The sequence below is a fragment of the Strix aluco genome, chromosome 1, assembly GCF_031877795.1.
Source record: "Strix aluco isolate bStrAlu1 chromosome 1, bStrAlu1.hap1, whole genome shotgun sequence".
In the NCBI taxonomy this organism is placed as follows: Eukaryota; Metazoa; Chordata; class Aves; order Strigiformes; family Strigidae; genus Strix; species Strix aluco.
The window spans coordinates 140673051-140694538 of NC_133931.1; the positions used below are offsets into that span (position 1 = coordinate 140673051).

General features: G+C 36.9%; 1 protein-coding gene across 6 annotated transcripts in view; it reads right to left on the reverse strand.

Annotated features, from left to right (window-relative positions):
• Positions 1-2160: 2160 nt before the first annotated feature.
• The window catches only part of SKAP2 (src kinase associated phosphoprotein 2), a 122067-nt gene continuing 102739 nt past the window's right edge, over positions 2161-21488 (reverse strand). For 2 of the 6 annotated variants that reach the window (XM_074837833.1, XM_074837851.1), the window contains 4 exons: positions 21398-21466; positions 14718-14830; positions 5122-5223; positions 2161-4721 (listed from right to left, as the gene is read on the reverse strand). In XM_074837833.1, the coding sequence (XP_074693934.1) occupies positions 5131-5223; positions 14718-14830; positions 21398-21466 (275 nt within the window). In that variant the 3' untranslated portion in view covers positions 2161-4721; positions 5122-5130. Of the gene's footprint in view, positions 4722-5120; positions 5224-10139; positions 10206-11387; positions 11437-13646; positions 14332-14717; positions 14831-21397; positions 21467-21488 lie in introns of those variants that run through there. The other 4 variants (XM_074837818.1, XM_074837842.1, XR_012624917.1 and 1 more) reach the window with 3 other exon arrangements.

Genomic DNA, 21488 nt, shown 5'->3' on the forward strand with positions numbered 1-21488 from the left:
GGAATTTTTTTTCATCTCACAGCATAAACTTTAAAGTCTTGTTGTAAAATGCTCATTAGCCATCAAATATCTTTATGGAGTAGCACTTGCTTTACAATAGAGGGTGAAAGGAAGTTTGTTCTACAGGCTGTGAGACACTGAGGCTACTTTAGGATAAAAGCTCCAACACATCAGTTTGCTATAGCAGCAAATTAACAGATTGGTTTTTAGTGGCATTTGATACTATATGCCTCTTCATCTACCAGTAGCTCTTCTTCTCAGACCAACTGCACTGTTGTACTCTATTCTCCCACACATTGCTACAAGATGACACCTTGGAATTTTAAGTTTTTACTGCTAATTAAAAGACTTGTTCCTCCCAAAAGGCTGGGAAGAAGCCGACATTTCCAGTTTTAAATTTGACTCATGTTGGCATAGCTTTCAGGTGCAGAGGTTTTTTTCTACATTGCTTTGAACTCAGCTCCCTGTGAATTTCTCTGTGTGGTAGTTTGGACTAAGGAAAATTCCAGGCAGCAGAAACAGAATTGTCTAGATCCCATTACAAAATAACCCATGAACAAATACATAAAAGGCTATGATATTACAATTCATGGCTCATCACTGCCTGATCTGCTTTACAATTTAAAGGGAAAAAATATAGATATATTCCTTGGCACAACACAGTTGGATAAAAAAAGTGGCATCCGTTTGACCTGCACATCCTGGCACCATATCGGTCCCCTTTTACTTCTTCTTGTAGCAACAAGGGACCAACCAAGTCACAATTTCATCCCAAAAGCATGGAATACTGTGCTTACATACACCCAGCTTGAATCCATGATTTTAAGCCCATAGTTTGAAGTTGGTTGGTGCTGGTCCCTCACAGTAAGACATGGGATGCTGGTCAGAAAATGAACTCTAAAACAGAGATGCAGATTTGGCAGAGCACTCTTCACTGAGCTCAGTGTCAGTTTTTCTAAATAAAGATGGAATTAAGCAGACGCTTGTCTGAGAAATGTCAGCTTCAGAGAAACCCTGATAAGTGAAGGTCTTACAGTTTATCAGTACATTGTGCTATATAGAGTGGAAAGTTGTTTATAAGGTTTCCATGCATATGCTTATTCCCACAGTTACATGCTAATAAATTTTTCACCAAATTGAGAGAGATGACAGAAATATCAAATGGCTCATGCAGCTGAAGAGCACGCCATTGTCTTCTTCTTGGGTGCTTTCATCCCATGTTTTAATATTTTACAGCTTTCATACAGATCCCAGTGAACTTTATCAAGCCAGGACTCTGATCTACAGCCAGAACTTCATATTGCTTTAAATGAGATTAAAAAATGGATTTCTATCTTTTGGCTACTGAAAAGCCAGTGCTTTGCTTTTGTTTAGTTCAGCTTACAGGAATAATTGCATCTCTTTCAGAAAGAGGACAAAGAGTATTCAGCAAAAAGCACTTTGAAATTGTACTGCCTGTTTCTGAGTTACTGTTCTGAGAGCCTGATCCAGAAGCAACCAAATTCAGTAGCTTCTCAGTTTCAGCAATCTTCGGATGAGGTTTCTAAAGGGTTATTCTTTACAATCCTCCTAACGCTGCGTCATACGCAGACTGCAAGGCCAAAAAGAAGAAAGCCCTTGCATTTAGCTTTGAATACAGAATGGAATCTTAATTAGCATTCACATTCAGCTTAATTCCAGTCAAAAGAAAGTTTTTATCATTAATAGAGGAGCAAAAGGTAAGCTGATGCACATCACTTCTCTAAATCTTACCCATAGATCTCTCTGATGGAAGAACCAGTGCATACGCTACCATCAGTACATGTAATTAGTGGCAGTATACACAAAGAGGTATATCCTAACTAGGTGCTAGAAAAATATGTGAACCAGTTGTCTGTATATAGAAGTACATGGAAAAATAGATACTAGAGAGTGGCATGACTATATCCGGGTGCCTCTGCTATAAAAAACATTTGTATTACCCTTACTTCTCTGAATAAATTCAAATGACAGCCCCATTTCATTTCTTCATTCAGTCTGGAGGCCAGATGGCATTAGAATCATTTACTTCACCTTGTTGTGCTTAATTACTACAATCAACACACTATTTTCCAAATTAATCATAACAAAGTAATTTCATTAGTAACACAGCAGGCTGTTGAATTATTAGCATCATAACAGTTTGCAAACAATTAAACTTTATTTGAACCTTAAAAATTTGCAGAGTAGAACATTATTGTAAGATCTAATGGCAGTATAGTACAAATCCAGAACAGAGCAAATAATCAAGTAAAACGCTGTAAGAAATATGACTTACAATCACCTTTTAAAAAATTAGCTGTCTTACTGTTAACAGAAAGGCAAGTGCAACCTAAGTAAACAAAGAAAATAAAGCAATTAGCATTTTCTATCACTGAGTTTGGTTTACATTGTATTAGCAGAGATTTTCTTAGCCAAAAAAGGTTATGGTATTTGCACAGATTTATAGTAAACAATTCATCCGCGGTCCGCGGCTGGTTTACGCCAAGACACTTCAAGGGGGTTCCAGGACATCTTTCACGTTTTGAATTTTAAGGCAGTTTGTTTACTCCCCCCGATATGAACTAAGAGGCGGGGGGGAAAGCCCTATAGGAGAACTACAGACAAAAGACACTTTTATTTCTCTGGCTGCCACCACCCAGGAGAGCAGCCGCCCGGCAGGCCGCTCCTCATCGGTTGGGTAAGGACTCCCTCTCCTGGACAAACGGCAGAAGCGGCGCGGGGGCGCACGGGAGGGGGAAGGGGACGGGCTCGGCCTCCCGTGCTATGAAAATTTGCTGCCACCTACCGCCGCGGGCGCGCAGCGCAGCGCAGGGCTACGCAGGGCTGCGCAGCCATCGACCGCCGCGGGCGCGCAGGGCTGCGCAGCCACCTCCGGGCGCGAGCGCGCAGGGCAGCGCAGGGCTGCGCGCCGCCTGCGCCCGCCGCCCCTTGCCCCCGTCCGGGCCCGGCAGCGCCGGCCTCCCCACGCAGCCGCTCCCGGCTCGGCAGCGCCGTTCCCGCACTGGTCCTGTCCTAAATCAAGTTTCGCGCTTCGTCTCAGCGAGAAGGGGGGGGGGGATTTACTCCCCAAAAAGTAGGTGGTGGCGGAATTCGGAATTCCATAATTAATAAAAAGACATTTCGGCGGGCAGATTTATGACGCTGCCATGTTAACAAGAGAGAGGGAGCTTTCTAGCCGTGATATTAACGCTTCACATTCTGTACACAGTCCACAAGTACACTTGATAAATTAAAGTTGTAAAAGATCTGAAGACTATAATCTATCATTTTAATGCTTCACTGATAACATACAGAATCCATTTCAATTACTATATCTTTTTTAAAAAATTACAAAAAGCTCTGTACCCTGTTTGACTCCTGTTAGAATCCAGTGCACCATCGAGTACCATACATTAGCTTATATAAAGCCCAACATCTTAGTTTACCAAAAGGATCTAACTCCGAGTTCAGACTAACATTACCTTTTAACCCACAGTGTTTCCAGGGCCCGCCTGAAGCATAAACAGCAGAAGCAACTACAAGGGGACCTGCACAGGCTCAGCAATTCACAGACTGGCTTGACCTGCCTCCTTGGCAGATTAAGGGTCTCACAAATCAAGTGTGTGGGAGGATTCAAAAAAGTTGATCTTGCATGCTAATGGTAAAGCACATCTCCAAAACAAGAGGATTTAAAGTATTAACTCTGACTTGCCCAACCCCTTGTCCACAAGCGACAGTATTTCAGTGTACTTTTTTATGTTTCAACTGATGCTTTTAGCCACAAAGTTCTGGATTTGACACCAAGACTCTGGGTATCTGTTACTAATCCTTGTAGCGCTGAAGATGCCTGTTGCCCAACTTGCATCAGAAGTTCCACATATCAACAAGGTATCCAGATTTGACTCTGTGAAAGTGTCTGTAAGGTACAGATAAAATATTTCACACTACCACAGACAAAGATCATCCTTACCTGCCATTTAGGCTCATGCTGGCTTAGCAAAAATTGTGGGGCTTATATATTATCTTTTTACAAATTTTCACATAATTAATATGTCCAAGTCACAATGGTATCAGGGCAGTATTACCACACAGGCTGATATATCAGCAAAATAAACCTTCAGTTTGTAGTAACAAAATATTAATTAACAATGCAATACTAAATATATGAGAAAAATAAATCATTGGCTAAAACATAATACAAAACATTTGGAAGCAGAATACCTGAAGGCTTGCAATATTACACATAAATTTTCCTTGATTTTCCTAGGAAACTGCACAGTACGTACAGTGAGCATTAACAGGTTAATGCATGCGTGAACTGATTAATAGTTTTCTACTTTCAAAGTTCAGCTTAATTTTTCTAAATTTGAGGAACAGGAAAACAGCCAAATTCCCTGAAAGAACACAAACCTATAGCTATACAAAGTGCTGCTAATATGCTTAAGAAAAGAGCAACAGGCACTATTTGGCTGCTTGTGCCCCATATGTTAATTATCATCTATTTCATTTCCTTGCATTACAATTCTATAAGAAGTGGCTAAGAAGAACATTTCCGCAGAATTATGATCAATTACAGTTTTTAATGTTTAATATACACAAGGCAACGACCTGACTACATTCACTGAAACCACAAAACGTGTACGGCAGAATCTTCTTCTTTCAGAGGCCGGGTCTGTAAACTGCAGCTGCACACCACTCTTGATTTCAAGTGCAGATTTCTCCTGATTGGGGAGAGGGAAGTTGAAAGTTCATCATTAACCAAAAAACCTCAAACATGCATATCAAACCCAGTCCAAATATCTATCCCCTTCCACAGTTTTGTGCACAGATAGATACATACGTATTACTAAAGTAACAAAGCTAACTAGAAAGCACACCATTCAAAAAAAAAAAAAATCTGGAAAAGGAATGTAGTTATGAAATATATCATCTTTTGTACACCGTGGTTTAATATTTCATACAGATCCCAGAAAAAGTGCTTTAATTGAACCTTCAATATATTTTGCCATAATCTTTATGTTAACAGGACTCCTACAAAGGTTCCAGGAAAGAAATACTTATGAAACAGAGAACAAGGGAACATATAAGCCATTACAGAAGATTGGATTAAAATGTACTTACCCAGGCCTCTCAAATATCATACATCTCCATTATGTAGGCTTTAGGCACCAAGCCAATGGTTCCCTTCATTTCTCCTACCCACCAGCCAAATCTATTGTACTCCTAATTGAAAACAATATGCAATATTAACCTTTAGTCTGATATAAATGCAATAGAGTTTTGTATGCAACTCCTTATGGATGCTTTTTCTTATATACAGTTATAATGATTTCAACAGAAAATTAAAACATTATATCTTTTTGTTAGAGGCATTCACATGCAGAGTTAGGCAAAGATAGAAGTTAAATTTTAAAAAGGCCAGGCATACTCAGGAAAATTTCTTAATTACGGCCACGCTTCTCTGTAACACCTACTAAAAATAGCAGCCCTCTCCATCCTCTATTCATCACAAATATAAAAACCTTATCTTCATAACTAAAATGTAATAGCATAATGTTGACATATCAGAATCAACTGGGATTCTTTCAGTATCACAAGGCTAAACTATAAGAAACTTAGAATCAACTTATTTTAAAAACTACTTGGCTTAAATGTGAAGGGAATGCTATATATCTAATACATAATCTCTTTCTATGGACAAAGTCTACTATTGCTTTAGGCTTGCAGAAAATTCTACAGCAGATCTCATATGTCTGACAGATGACTAATGTACTTTTGTTTGAAATTTGTTTAGGCTTAGTGAGATAAATATGAAACAAAATGAATTATAATAGTTTAAAGAAATAATATCTTCCAAAAGCAATACCAAGTAAGAGTATTGTGGGATCCAAATTTAATTTTTTTCCTATGAGGTAAATATTTTAAGATCAATCCTAACAGCGGTTCAATAAATTGTAACAGCTGAAATTGCACACACACATATATTGAGTTACAAATGAGGCATTATTAAAACAGAGACCCCATTCAAAATTGAATGATTAGTAAGATAGAAATTACTTTGGAACAAACATGGAAAATACAAAATACACAGATATCTCTGATAAGCAACATCTGCTTCCTGCTATGCTGCTCTTCTGATGAGAAAAGCAAAAGGCTGTAGGATTTTGAATTAATGGTCCTACTGAGATGAAGCTATTATTTTGACTGTAGATAAAGTTTTTTGGTTATAAATAGTCAAGTGGAGCTTAAGGGTTAATGGAGTTTCATTAGATCCCGAGCTATAATGATTTGCTGCTGGCATATTTGGCCTGATCCAGAGTTCTCTAGGGTCCTATGAGGTGCTTAGTGTACTCAGCTCTCCCTGTGCTTAACTACGATGAAGCCCTGTTGATGGCCCACCTTCATGTGGGCCCAGGCTTTTGTTTTGTTTTGTTTTGTTTTTTTTAAACACACTTGCATGCAGGCACACACACACTTTTATATTTTCTTATTGAGGAAGGCTGAACACCAGTCTTAAATTAAACATTTTCTTCCTTCACAGTGAATTGGTGATTTAAAAGATTCTATCCTACTATCCATAAAATACTGCAGTAAGTGTGATTTAAAGAAAATCCACATAAAGAGCAGCAGGAAAACCTTCATTTATGATGTGAATGCACAAATTAAAAAGCTGCAAAAATAATTCAGGGATGAGTTTGGTCTGAAAGTCTAGAGATATCTGAACCTAATCTTCAGTGCAACTGCTCTTCACAGAAGTTAAGAACTGCTCATAACCTTTCCCATGGGGGTACATATTACACCCCAAATCCTTACCAGTTAAATAATACCCTGACACTGAGGTTTATAATGTTCCAGATCAGCCTGCTTAAAAATCTGTGTTTTATCGCACAATACACTGGTTAAATATACAAACTGGATTTCTAGACTGAAGTGGGAAATTGCTGAAAGGAGCAGTACTCACGTACACTACTGGAATCTCAGCAATAAATCTCTCCAAGAGAAAGCAACAAAAGATTTTAAACTGTTACATGGAACTCGTGAAGTGACTGACAAGAGTGATTAAGCAAGTTTTGCTAGACATCAGCCAAAAAAACAAACAATACATGAAATGAGGGAAGTGGCTTAGTTAAGCGGTCATTAAATTGCATATGACAAATGGCATAGAAAAAGCCTGTGGACTACATTATCCATTGAAAATGTTCCACTTAGCAACACTACATGAACTTAGAAACAATTGTTTTTAAAGAAACAATTCAGATACCTCAAATTAAAATTAAAAGCATGCTGCTGTTTTGAAAACTTTCTGGTTTTTGCTACTTACTAATACACCACTTACTGCTCTGGCATGAAGCTAAGTGAGAAGATGAAATGAATGTTGATGTAACAGACTAGTAAACTAATTTAAGGATTCACTGCAACCATTATACCACACAGACAATATCGCAACACAGAAGCTTTTACTTTACATTACTATTCTTCTCATGGGTCTCAAGAGCAACATGAATCCCAATTAAACTATCTGCAGTCTACAGAAGTCTGAACAAAAATATAATGCAGATACCTGGCTACCAAGAACATAAAACTTTAATCTCAGGTTTTAGAATAATTAGACAGCACTCCCTTTTAAACTGATTAAAGTACAGACATTTCTCTTTAAACTCCTAACCACTCCTTTCTGTCCTCAGTACCACAAAAGAGCCCTTACTAGTCAGGCAGATTAGCAGTTCTCCGTCCTCTCCTGAAGTCACATATAAAATCCAAACTGATGTATTTTTCCTATCAACATTATCAATTCTAAACTCCTTCATAATAATATAGTTTAAACAATACACTGCTGTTGTGAGGTCCATATGTCTATTACTGCTGCTTAAGATGTGTAGCATAAAAGGTTAAAGCCCACATTTGTGGGAAATAATATGTAGAAAGATACTAATACAGTTAGGAGTTTTACATGAATTTTTAAGAGTTGGGAAGCACAGTGCTTTTGCAAGCATCAGCTTTAGATCTCAGGTACCACTGGGTTTACCATCTGGTATCCCTCACTGCATTCAGCTCTTAACATCACTGCTAACATAGGCAACCGACTATACTTCAGAAGGACTGATAAAATAATAAAGAGTCCTTTAATCTACAGGAAACCATTGTAGTCAATTTATAAGAAATATTGCATCCCTTTGTAGGATGTGTAATTATTTTCTATTAATCATGTGCTATAAAGCTACATTATGTGGTTATTCTGTTATCACTAGAAAGAGGCCTGCAGTCAGCTCCTGACAATGTTAGGTAATTACTAACACAAAGCTTCTTTCTCCTTATGTAGAAATGCTATCAAGATCCAGAGGTGCTGTGATGCTCGCTGTATGAAAATAACTCTCCAAAGAAATTCAATAACTGCAAAATGAATTGCTCCAAGGCAAATAGAGGGATAGGAGAGGGGGGCAGGGCCAGATCCAGCTGCCCTGCAATGAGGAGAATGCACAAGTGTGCGGCCACGGCTCTGCCATGTGACTGGGAACACATTTGCCATACCAGGCAATGTTAGGCAGGGGCGGGGGGGAGGAAGGGGCCACCGCAACCCCTGGAAGACAAGCACCAGGCAGTGGAATATATTATGCCAAATAATACGAACCAACAACCTTAACAAATGACCAAATGCTTTCTAAGTTACTTCTGTGTTTTCGCTGTCTGTAAGAGCGCGTATTTTTTTTCCCCAGCAGAAATTTATTAACCAAAGTGAAGTAATTTCACGGGGCAGCTAGGAACAGGTTATGACTTAACATTTAACATGCTGGCAGAACACTCTCTGTACTGCATGCTATGACAGCAGGGAAAAAAAATGCCATCAGGGTTTACAGGCTCCTTAAATGCTCTCATCTGAACACACTGTGAGCAGGCATGCCTCCTTCTCCCCATCCCACCAATTTCACTGCACTGATGTGTATGTACATATGACTCCATGAGACACTGATCATAAGTTTTTGCACTTGGGGAAAACACAGTAGGTGGAAATACACTACCTGTTTTTTTACAGACATCTTTTAAATCCAAGGGTTTTGTACTAGATAGAGAATTTTGATAGGCAAGAAGAGAAAATTTTTATATTCAAGAGGATTTCCAAAACAGTCTCTACCTTTAGAACAGATCCTCTGCATAAATGAAGATCTTCAGATGCTTTGTGCTCTATTAACTTCTACTGACTTTATCAAAAGTTGAGAACATCTGGTCCTTGTGCAATTAGTCTCTATTGTTCAATACATATGGTATGTTTTTTGTGTTTGTGGGGTGGGTTTTTTTATTTGTTATTTTTTAGAAAGAGTTGCTGAAAATCATCATTGTGTTTCAATGCCTTGAAGAAAACAATGGAGTTGTATTTAAAAAAAAAACACAGCTGAAGTGTGTGAATTCAAGATTTTTCTCCTGTCCTCTTCCAGTGGCACTATAATATTAACTCATGGGCTGAAGATCTGCAAACTTTAAAACTGAAAAGCAAAATACATCTATAGCCTCGTTTGGAGTTTAAATAAGTAGTCTCTTCTATCAAGCTAAAGATGTGCGGGAAGCAGGGAGAAATTTTTTTCAAAGAATATCCTGGGGGGCACTTTTGGCAAGATAATATTTTAAGACAACTCTAATTCATCCAGGAGATTCAGACTAGCTAAAAAGTTTCAGAACTTGCTTTGGTGTAATTGCTGAATGATACACTATCAACCAGGGAGCATTTTTGGCACAGAACAGCATTTTCTCTAAAAAGCAGAAAATGACAAATGTTTTAGATAACTGAATGAGACTTCTTCACAGGTAGTAGAGTTGTTTTAAGACAGCAATAAAATGGTCATCTTTAAGAATATAAGCCTCAGATTTATTGTATGGTTGCATTATTAGGTTTTATTCCCTGCAATGACATGAGACAAAATAAGACACCAATTAAAGAGTTCCAATATAAATCAGGATAAGCAGACTGAATTCTGAACCAAAAGTGGCCCCTGAAAACACCCTGGAATGATAGAAGGGTCATTTTATTTTCCATTAGATGACACAATGCCAAAACTTTTTCTAATCAGGTAAGTAAATGCTTACATATTATCAGTATGCAAACCAACAGAGCTAGAGTCACTCTGCATTGGTCTATCTTAACTAACCTTCCATTTAAAGGCCTTTGCTGTTTAGAAATGCATCTATTTTATTTTCTTCTGGAAGGAATATACCTAAACAAGCCAGGAAAAGGAAATGTACAACTTAGTATTGCATTTTAGTTTCGATCAGAAGCATCCCACCGAAGTGAATCTCCCAATGCTCCCACTTTCCCCACCCTGGCTCTCTTTGCAGAGCCATCAGTCTCAGAGAACACACGCTACATTACTTTCAGATTAAACTAAAATGGAAGACGCACTTGAATGTGCTCCAACCACTAATGTGTTCTCATTCTACAACACCAGGCTAAACCTCTTTGGACATCAAACCCCTTTGAAAACGTATGGTGTGGACGCCGAGGTCTCAGCACTGTGTTTCACTCTGCAGATATGGTCATGTTGGTATTCTTTATTTGCTAAGGTAGACATGGGCAGTACAGTCATGAAAAGAGAAATTACTGTTAAATACAGATCTCAGTATGATCAGTCAGAAAATAGTCTGATAAAAAAATAAAACTCAGAAATTTAGTATGCCTTTCACATCTTTTTGAAAAATACTGAATGAATACATTTTATTAAGATTATCCAGATAAAGTACAAAATGCTCACATGGATTATGAAACAGTTGCGCTGTTAAATTATACTTTATTTCATGAGCAGTAATCTGAGCTATGGAGATTTATTTGCTTGTCTTTTCACTAAGCAAAACATACAAGTTGGGATGTGAGCATTTTAACAGTTTCAATACAATTTCAATACAATTTCTTGTATTGAAAGAATAAAAATCTGCCACACTGGAAATGTACAATCACTGGATAAAGGGTAATCTAAATATCAAGTTAACGCTCATGGAAAATTCTAGAACAAAGGGTTAAGTCGTAGATGAGATTTCCATTAATCATAAATACCAGAGTAAGCAGCATTATATTGCATTGGCATGTATAGAAATAATAACAGGGAAGGAGAATTCCAATTTGAGACATAATTTCTGATTTTTAAGTATTATTTGTTGTTTTAATGCAAATATAAATGAGATGGGAATGAAATTAGTTTAAAAGTTAAGAAATGCCAGTAAATCTACTAAGTAAGTGCCTGCTAACATCTAAGAAAATTTCCATTACTACTTGCATTTGGCTGACGAAACTAAGGAATTTCCCAACACAAAACATACACCTAAAGCAAACAAACAAACACTGCTAGTGCTGCACTTGCATAAACTATGCATACCAAACTTTAAAAAAAAAAAAAATAGGCTACCTCCACTCACAGTTGTCTTTGTTTCTGGAAATTGATTTCTTGGGTAGAGCTACGGAAGATTTATAAAAAGGATTGTTATGTCACAGTTTGTTTCCCCATTTATCATATGAGCTTGAAAGCAAAGGCAAGCCCATAAATGAGCAGGAGTTAAGAGCAATCATCCTTTTAGAAAACAGGACGCCCAAGTATTGCATTTCTAATAGTCGATATTAACTAAGAAGTCAATATTAACTAGGAAATCTTATTAATGAGTCTATCATTAAAGCTATAAAATGTTTTCTACTGCAAAACAGGAGAGGGGCGTATAGTTTTCTGAAAGTTCACATGATTCATAGCATAAGTTATATAAGCCACTTGAATATTGAAGAATATTATAAATTATAATAGTATGAGTTTATCTGTATACATATACTGATCAATTAATCTGAAAAGTTAACTATTTTTTAAAATAAAGAAAAGTTAACAAGTACTATTGCAACAGTTCTGTTAATTCTGCTCATATTAAAAACTCAACTTTTGAAGGAATTCTCAAAGGTAGAAAAACCTAGAAAAAAGTTTGGGGATTTTTTTTGTAAGAGCCCATAGTACTGCTGCCACACAAAAGCCACAATTGGACATAAATATTGAGATAATAGCTAAAATAGTTTTTGAATGCACCTTTGAAACAAGGAAAACATGCTTTTCTGCTTTTCTACAGTAATTACAGTAGTCGGGCATAGGTATTTGTCTTACCAGAGTACAAGCATGCAAATCATGCTCATTGCACTAACACTGAATTTTGATACTCAGTTTAAAGCAAATTATGGGGGACTTGTCTTTGCATAATGCTTAGCTATTTTAGGAACTAAACACTGCCAGACTGAAACCTTCTCATTCTTCTAAAAGGCATTCACCTAGAAACCTACGTGTAACATATTGCTCCTCTTGCTTTATTTAAATTATAGCAACGCTCAAATTTGCTAAACTGTTTCATAATTACTTCTCTTGTACTAATGATATCATTTCTTGGAAACAAAATAGTCACTTTTCTCCTAATTTCTATAAAGGTATGTGAAAAGGAGGTAAAAATATATTGCTTTGGTATAACTATTGCTGGGAGAGACAAATATCTATCTTACCACGTTCGTGAGAGCAAGCTATACCGTTTACATTTCATCGTAAAACAAAGAACTACTACATGTTGCACAAATATGTTCAATATTTTGTTAATGCTTCACCCTACCTACTATAATACCGCTATACCCGTACTTACTTCCTTATCAGCAAAATGTGATTTTCAAGAGTAATGTTCATACCTGGCTGACATATGATAGAAAGGCAATAAAGCCATAGCTAGGTTCAAGCTGAAGCTAAATTTATGACACCATTTTGGATCCATACACATTGCCTCCTGTCAGTACCTGCATCTCTCTTTTTCAACCACTAGATGGTGTGAAAAAATAAAAAAATTGCCAAAGATTCCTGCCGACGGCCACAAAATCCGAGTATTAATGTAGTGGATTAGGAAATATTTTTTGAAGAAAAGTCTTGACCCACTTCAGGATGGTTAGGTTCACTTTTCCTTTGGTTATATTTTCACTTACCAGACAAAGAGCTCGTAAATAATCAGACCTTGAAACTGAATCAAGTGGAGGGTTAAGATGGATAATTCTTTAGCACTTTCCCCTCCAGGGACCCTAAATTCAGAGCTGACAGTAGTGGCCAACACTCATTTTTCTGAAAAAGCTGTAACAATCTTTAAGTGAAACAGGGCTGAATTTTCTGGGCTGTATTTTGGAGTAGAAATCATTCCCAAAGAGAGAGGCTCTATATATCTGAAGCAGCAGCAAGCCTGTTTCAAGGACCGATTACGGATTAATCACAGCATGACCACAAGACAGTTGATATACAGAGGACATCTTAAGCTACTGTTTTTCTATTCTGCTCCATTTTTTAAATTAAATTTCTCACTCTTTTGGGCAAGGAGTAGCAAATTATTTTTTCACCTACAAGCTGAAGATTAAGATTTTATAGTATCCATACTATTAAGCACAACCCACAAAGAGGCCTAACTTGTACAGTGGAATCTGTTTGTTCATGGGCTTTTTTCAGGGAGGGAGAGGGGGAAGAGGTGGTTATTTTAAATTAGTACCATTCTTCAGTGCCGTATAACTGCTTGAAAATCTGCCCAATCCAAGAGTGTTACCCAGCCTTTAGTAATGCAATTCAGTTATTAGTTTAAGTGACAATGAAATACCTCAAAAGACATACACAGTCACATTACCAGTAGTAATATATCTTCTATATTTTTATATAGGACTATCTTTCTACCCATAAATCTTAAATTTATTTAAACAGAAGCTATTACATTTATTATCCGGAAACATTGTAGCTAAAGGTATCACCAAAGATTTAAAGCAACTGTAACAAAACTGAAGAGTTTAAAACTAAGACAAACAGATGCCTTTCACTTTCATGCACCTACTTGTATATTTCAATGACCTACAGTATCTTTGGCATTAATTATACTGAACAGCAATTACATCTGAGATATATATTCTACATATATTTTAAAAGGTGGTTTTTTTCAATGAGAACTTGAAAAGCTCAGCTGTTTTCTAATATGTGGGGAAAAGAGAAATTTCCTTTGATGAATTGTTCAGAAGTAGAGTTCAATGGACCATGAGATACATATTTTAGGAGAGGTTTTGTTTTTGTTGGAGGGGTTAAGGAAAAATAAGAAAATTAACCAACATTAAAGTAGAACAAAATTTCATGCTTATACTGCTTATCATCACTTTAGAGAAGAGGAATTATAATTTCTCATTTGCTTCGCAAACAGTAAAGCAGTAAATTAAAAATTGCCCAAATCTGTCAGAGCAAACAAATTTGGAATCTGAGCTGTCAGAACAATTACAGTGTACATACAAAGATGAAAGCATAGTTCAAAAAAACAAACCATCTTCTGTAGCACGATGCCCAAAAAGTCAGAATCAGCACAGTCAGGAATATAAAACAGGAAACAAAAAAAATAACATACAAGATAATTTAGAATTCTACAAGGTTAAATTTTACAAGCAGAAAGCACATTGTCTCCCGTTAAATCAGTTAACAAATGGTAGCCAAGATTTAACAAGTAAATAAACATGCTTTTAAGTTAATTCCTGTCACACGGCTATGTTTTAAATGTGATTATAGTTCATTTGACAAAATAATTAATTGCAGTGAATATCTGATTGCAAACAAAGGATCTGAAAGGGAGTGCCAATTTCCCCCCACAGAACTGTGGGAATGTACCTTTCTGCCATGGCTCTCTTTTTACAACTGTGTAACCCCAGAAGCATCCCATACCTTGCTGAGAATGTAGATAATATCACCACGTTTAAATGTCAACTCATCAGGTACATCTCCTGTGCAGTCCCACAAACCTTGATAGAAATTGGCATAATCGGTATTTTTGCTATCTGCAAAGAAAATGGCATCTAATTACAAAAGGATACAGATTGAGGACTAAAGTTACTCTTTAAATCTCCACATAGTACAAAGTAATTTATTAGTGCACATTTCTTACTGCTATTTTCAGAAACAGCTCCTTCATCCCACAAAAGCAAGTGGAAAACGAGTTTAATGTGCGAGCCCTTCACTGGCACGTTGTATCACTTAAAGACGTGTAGCTACAGGTTTTCAAAGCATTTTCCAGCTGCAACTTAAAGCAGCTACTTTTCCTCTACTAATATGTTTCCAGCAAGCCATATTTCTATCTCAACTTGAAACTGATAAAATTACTAGAATATAATTAATAATAATCTGTGAAAGGAAGCCAAAGGAAGTATTTTGTGATACACTCCCCCTCCCTCTCCTGTTCCAACAAAACTAAATAACTTCTCTGAGAACCTTTGAGACAATCCTTGTTTTTTCCTTCTGAAATATTGGAGAACTTGGAAACTGTTGCTGAAGCTGCATTTTAAAAATATTTGTGTCAGCTCCAGTTTAGGACATTAAGCTCTGGCTAAACATGCAACTATACTACAGTCATAAACTCATCCTTCTAACAGCATAAGCACAATGGATGTGCTGTGTTCAAGCTGCCATACAGACCATTAACTGATTGATTATTTAGCACTCTTTGCTCTGTAATACGGCAATAACACAGTAATAAATGCTTTGTCATACACTTACAATACAGAGTACATCTATTGAAACACAGCGCTTACACATGGTTAAATACACTGGGTGCTTCTGTTACACTGCAAACTATTTCCTGTTTTTAATTCCATGAGAATGGAGTCTGATGAGTTAATGCAAAAAGAATGTAAGCAATACCACTAAGATGACCAGTTACATTATGTATACACTAACCAGACAGAATGTATATGTACTAATAATTTACATCACTGGAAAGCTATCTTCTAATTCTGATAACATAAATATCACTGAACTGGCTGGATCAAGGCTGTCATCTTAGTTTTGTTATATGATCCTTGAACAGCAGGCTTGCTGGTTATTCCAACATATACCAGTTACATTTGCATGTCGTTAGCACTCTACACTATTATTTATAGTTTACGATTTAATCATGATTGGTTCATTTTATTACTGAAAAAATCCTGCTAAAATATCAAGTATCAAGCGATAGAAAGTGTCACACTATAAAAAAAATAGCAGTATTCAACTTGTGGTTTTCCCTATTTTGACAAATACTTAGATTTTAATTTTAATAATCTCTGTATGAGCATGAAGAGCTTGTTTTCTATTTATCCATTTCAGTCTGTGTTCTGTGCTATCTTGTTTTGATGGCAATACGGTCACAAGGCTAAATATTCACAACCTTGAATTTAAAGCTGCTATGCAAGTTAGCAACCATTTAATTTTCCATGAACTGGTGATTAGTAGCTACCACTTGCTACACAGCACTAGGGGGCGTTCTGAGTACCAGTGCACAAATTCTTCTATCACATCAAAAGCACCAATATATACACATATAAAAACTCCCGACCATTCAGAAATAAGAGATATGGTTATTGTAAAATGTATAAACAGAATCATTTCAAGAGGAAGGTGTAAACAGTTTGAAATGTTGCACCTCCGAATTTTGGCCCTTCCCATTTGCCAGCTCATTATTCACCAATTTAGTATTAAGCAATTATAAACAGTAACATAGCTTAGCAACAAATTAATTTGTGATAAATATTAAATCAGAATCTCTCCTCAGTCGTTTGATACAGCACTGATTACAGTTCCCAGCTCTTTCTCGTAAAAGATAACATAAGCCCACGTGAGAAACAACTGAAAGAGCTATTTCTGTATATCCTACCTTTCAGATCTTTCACCAGTCTTACTGATTTGGTTTAAAATACATTAATCAGGACTTTTACTTCTTCAGAATTCCACTGAAATTTACTTTTCACACTGATCTTTATCACTTTGAGGTCTGTTCTTATCTTTATGTGCCTGAAGTAACTCCTGTTAACACTAATGGGAGTTACATGGGGAACATCAGCAACAGAGAAGATCCCACTGCAGGTGAGACACGTCTCTCCCTAGATGTTCATTATGAGCATTTAATTAAGCCTTAAAGTGAGAAATCAACTCAACTAATAACATGGCCAAGACTGGGAAAGATGTGTGTTAAAATAAGCTTACTGCTACTGTGAAAATGTTGCCCAAAGACTAACCATGGCTCTGCGCCCCCATACATGAATTCAACGTAAGACAGAGTTGTTTAAATCAGAAAGCCACATTTCTCAGAAAACCATATACCGGTATATCAGGAGCACGGAAATGAAAAATAGGGGAAGTGCCAATGTAAGTTTGTGAACAACCATGCTGGTCTTCCAACAAGTGTTAATTTCAAATTCAAAATCCCCTCTCATACCCACCAGCACAAGTTTCTCCAAATTCTGCAAGTGCACCTATGCATGCATAAGAGCCAATCGTATATCTAAGTTCAGAATCCATCCATCTAAAGGGCAAAATCCTTCATAAAATGATTCATAGTGCTTCACAAACACAGAGATAGAGCAAAAAAAAGCTCTGTAAAACACAAGCCCATTCTTCCGTACTTCAGCCACTCTTTCAGTTAGAGAGGACCCTGCCAAATTTCATTTGATTGCCTCTGAAGATCTGAACAAAACCAGGGGACCTGGGTAAAGGAATTTGGTATTTATATGGTACTGAAATTATGTGGAGTTTCTTAAACACATGTAATACCTGAAAATAGCTAGTGGATTTAGCATCAAGAACTTATGTGCCCATTAGAGTTCAGATTCAAAAGGTATTGATTTGCTGGTATTACTCTATCAGAATTACAATCTATTCTTATACACTGTGAAATGTTTTGCGCCTTAAAAATACTATGATGACATAATTGCTAAACTAAAGTCTGTCATATTTCAAAGGCATGGTCACTTAGGCCAGAAATATGAATAAGACATCATAAAAAAAATTAAAATGTGTAGCAGAGGGTAGAAAGCAGTTTGCTTTTACCTACCCACTGCTTTTAATATTACCAGTCACAAGAAATGGCTGAGCAGGGTTTTGGATAGGTTGTTTCTCCAGGAAATACTTCTTTCATTCCATGACAGCTATCTGGATGAACAACTATCCAACAGTTTCCAAACTCTTCCACAAAGAATTCTTCATGGTTTTCTTCTGCCATCTCTGTTTTTCCAGTAACAGTAATAGTATTTTGTCCAATATACTGATGAAAACACTTCAGAGTTTACTTGACAGATCAAACAGCAACAGCTGCCAGCCTTCCTGACAGTAGGTTCAGACTGCTTATTTCACTGAAAAATACTGGCACCTGACAATACGTGCTTGAAGAGAGAAAGGTGAACAGTTCATTTAAAAAAATCTGACAAGTATATCACTCAAGCATGCACTTCAAACAATGTAGACTGTTTAAAACTTAAGAATGCCCATGGATTACTCAAGGTAAAAAAAAACTTACAAGAATATTCTAACAGCCTCAATAGACAGAAAAAACAAAACCTGGAAAAACAGATTAAGAGTAGATACTTCAGAGGAATTTAAGTGTGCTGTCCCATTGCAGCCTAAGCCAATCTAACTGCAGGCTGTTCCATTCCTGACCCCTCCCTTGTGCCAATTCTGGCACTTGTCATTTCTGAGCACAAACTTGGCAGAAAACTAAACTGACCAAAATAAAAACAGGAATTGCAGCCCACGTATGGAAATGCGCTATTTAAAACATTAGAATAAATGTGACTGTGCCTGATTTCCACTGATCTTCCATTGCAATGTTGATGGCACCTAAATTAGCAAACCCTACTATAGTAGTGACTTAGAGCTAGTAGTTGTATTATCTGCTTACTGATTGCTTGTGGAATGAAGAAACAAGCGTGTATGTTTTCCTTTTACCACTGTGGTCTACTGTCCATTAGGTTAAACAGCTTGCCATTCTGATTCATATTCCTTGACTCCTGATCAGATTCTTCAAAAGTTTATAGCATCAGATTTGAAGATTGCTAGTCTGGGCTACTTAATATTTGAAAGAGGTGAACTTCTGGAAAATTACTGTATCCCCTTTTGGTGATGATGTGCTCAATATTTACCATACTGAAGGCTTAAAGATGGAGAGACAGGTAAAGTTCAAAATTTACACTACTAGAATGACTCTGTTTTACACCAAGTGATTTAGACTCTCAGTGTTGAGTCTCAATGCCCAGACGAGACATACCCTATTAAAGAACACAGTTGTTTTTTTCTGATGATGTCCTAAATGGCAAAGACTGCCTGTTACTTATTTACTTCCCCTTTTTCCCACATGCCAGAAAAATTATGAAATAAAGGAAAAATAATTGTGCTGCATTTATTTGGACTCAACCTCTAATGTAGCCCAATCTGTTCAGTATAATCTTTCTCACTTCCCTTCTATTGTTCCTTAGTTACTCTAAAATCAAGGTATTTACACTGAGATAGCACAGAACATGACACTTACTGAAACAGTGATTGTGGAAATTATAATGGGTAGACAGCAGTAGCAAAAAAGACCCAGCAAGCCACATTATATAACTGAAACTCTTCAATGCTTTGGTATTTTTAAATAATTGGGTCACTAGCAATTAATGTAAGTCTATCCAGCAGCAACAGTCAGCATCAAGACTGAAAGAATAAAAAGAACTCAAGTCTGCACATTAATTGAAGTAGAGATAAGCTAGGGCAAGAAAAGAGTGGGGAAAAAAGAAAGGTTTTTTGCGCTTATCAGGCTGAGCTCACAGACAATTTGCAGAATATTTTCTGTGAAATTCAGGTTTAGTAAAGCTAGGCCATAAATTAAATTTAAGAACGTATGTGCCGTTTGTGTGGAAAATCATTAAATATTCTTGAGCCAGGTTAGATATTTATGATGTGATGCCTATCAGAAATACTCATGACAACTCAGCCCTAAAAGTAATAGTTAACTAAGATCAGATCAGAAAATTATTGCTTGAAATTAATTTGATATCTGGGGAGAACTGTTACGGTATTTTCAAGGACATTACACAAATACTAGTAAGACTGGTAAGGCTGTTCTCACCACAGTTGAAACTCTTCAGAAATGAAGGTGCAAAGGTTTTGATTTCTTAAAAGTAAGACCATTTAGCACTTAAAGAAGATACATTAGTTGCTTTTGCCAACTTTATAATTGGACTGACCTCATGCTCCATTATGACAACACACTCTTATAATTACAGTAATGTCTAAATGAGTACTAAATATTAAGGCTGTAATGAGTCATGTTGTCTTACACATGTTTTTAGCAGAGCACAATGCTAACAGCATCTGATGACTTGGCTCTTGTTTCCTTTCCAAGAAAAGCAACCCAAACTCCTCACAGCAACCTGTTCCTGCTTTCCTGTATGGGTCAGGAAATCAGGCCTCTGTTTCCTCTTCACATGTTACAACAGGAAGAGCACTGCAGAGCTACTTCCTAAAGGAACTCTTCCTGCCCACCCTTTCCTTGACAGCCCTGAAAGAATTATGTGTATTATGTACAATGGGGGAAGGAGAGTCAGATTGCATGTCAGTGCAGGTCACAGTTACAATGCAGCAGATCTCAAAAAGGTGTAAGGTCTGATAAGAAGCAAGTCTTCTCTACTTGCTGTGTCAAATCACCAATAGTTTATCTAAAGGTCTGTGCCCTTGAAGCACATATATATCTTGTTTTTAAGCATAACTGGAAATACCTTTCTGTCAAGAAAAGTTGTCTGGCCATGTGACTTTATATGGTGTTTACAGTTATTTTCCCAGTCCCAGAGATAATTAGCACAAGGGCAGTTTGCCAAGCTAAAGCTGAGAGAATATCCTTCACAGCCTTTCTGGGCATTTGTGTCCTTTTCCAATTTTTATGCTGCTGTCACTGGACTCTGGCATTTCTTACCCAATTCATTTGCTTTCTGTGGTAATCATATGCAATGAAGATATGCATGGCCAACATTTAAACAGGCTGCAGATCAATTAGTGGTCTTAAGTTTATCTGATTTTTATCAAAGAAGACAGAGCTTTGGGTCGATTGTCAGAGCCTGTGTCAAGTTGACCTTTTCAGAGATGTCTACATTGCCAGTCCCTTGGGCAACTTGTTGTCCCCTGTTAGTCTCTGAATGGCAGAAGTCTGTTCTGCTCAAGCACAAAGTATACACAGATGTCTATATTACATTCTTATAGGTTTGACAGCAACTGCATGTTGTATCTATAAACTGTCCTTTAGCAGTGACACTTCCTCAATGATGATAAGCTAATTTATGCAACTAAATCTCCTTTGTGCAGAAATGAAAGCTAATTGAGTCATTACAAAGTAATTCAGGAAGGAATACCTTGTATAAATTGGCTTACTTTATAAATCCTTCTCAAGTGGTTTTCATGCATCCTAAGTGGTACTAAGCAGTTCTGCTGCCATCAAATACCCAGGTGAAAAAGACAGCTTTACACAGCTATAAAAACATTATTTTAAAACAGCAAAGGGAAGAGACAAGAAAATAAAAGTATAAAGAAAGTACATACACAAAATAAAGAGGAAAGATTTTAATTACCTGAAACAGTGGTAACTTTCTCCTGGCTCAGTCTTCTTGGCACTTCAGCCTTGGAAGGAACATGTTCTTCTGCAAAATACATAACTGCAAA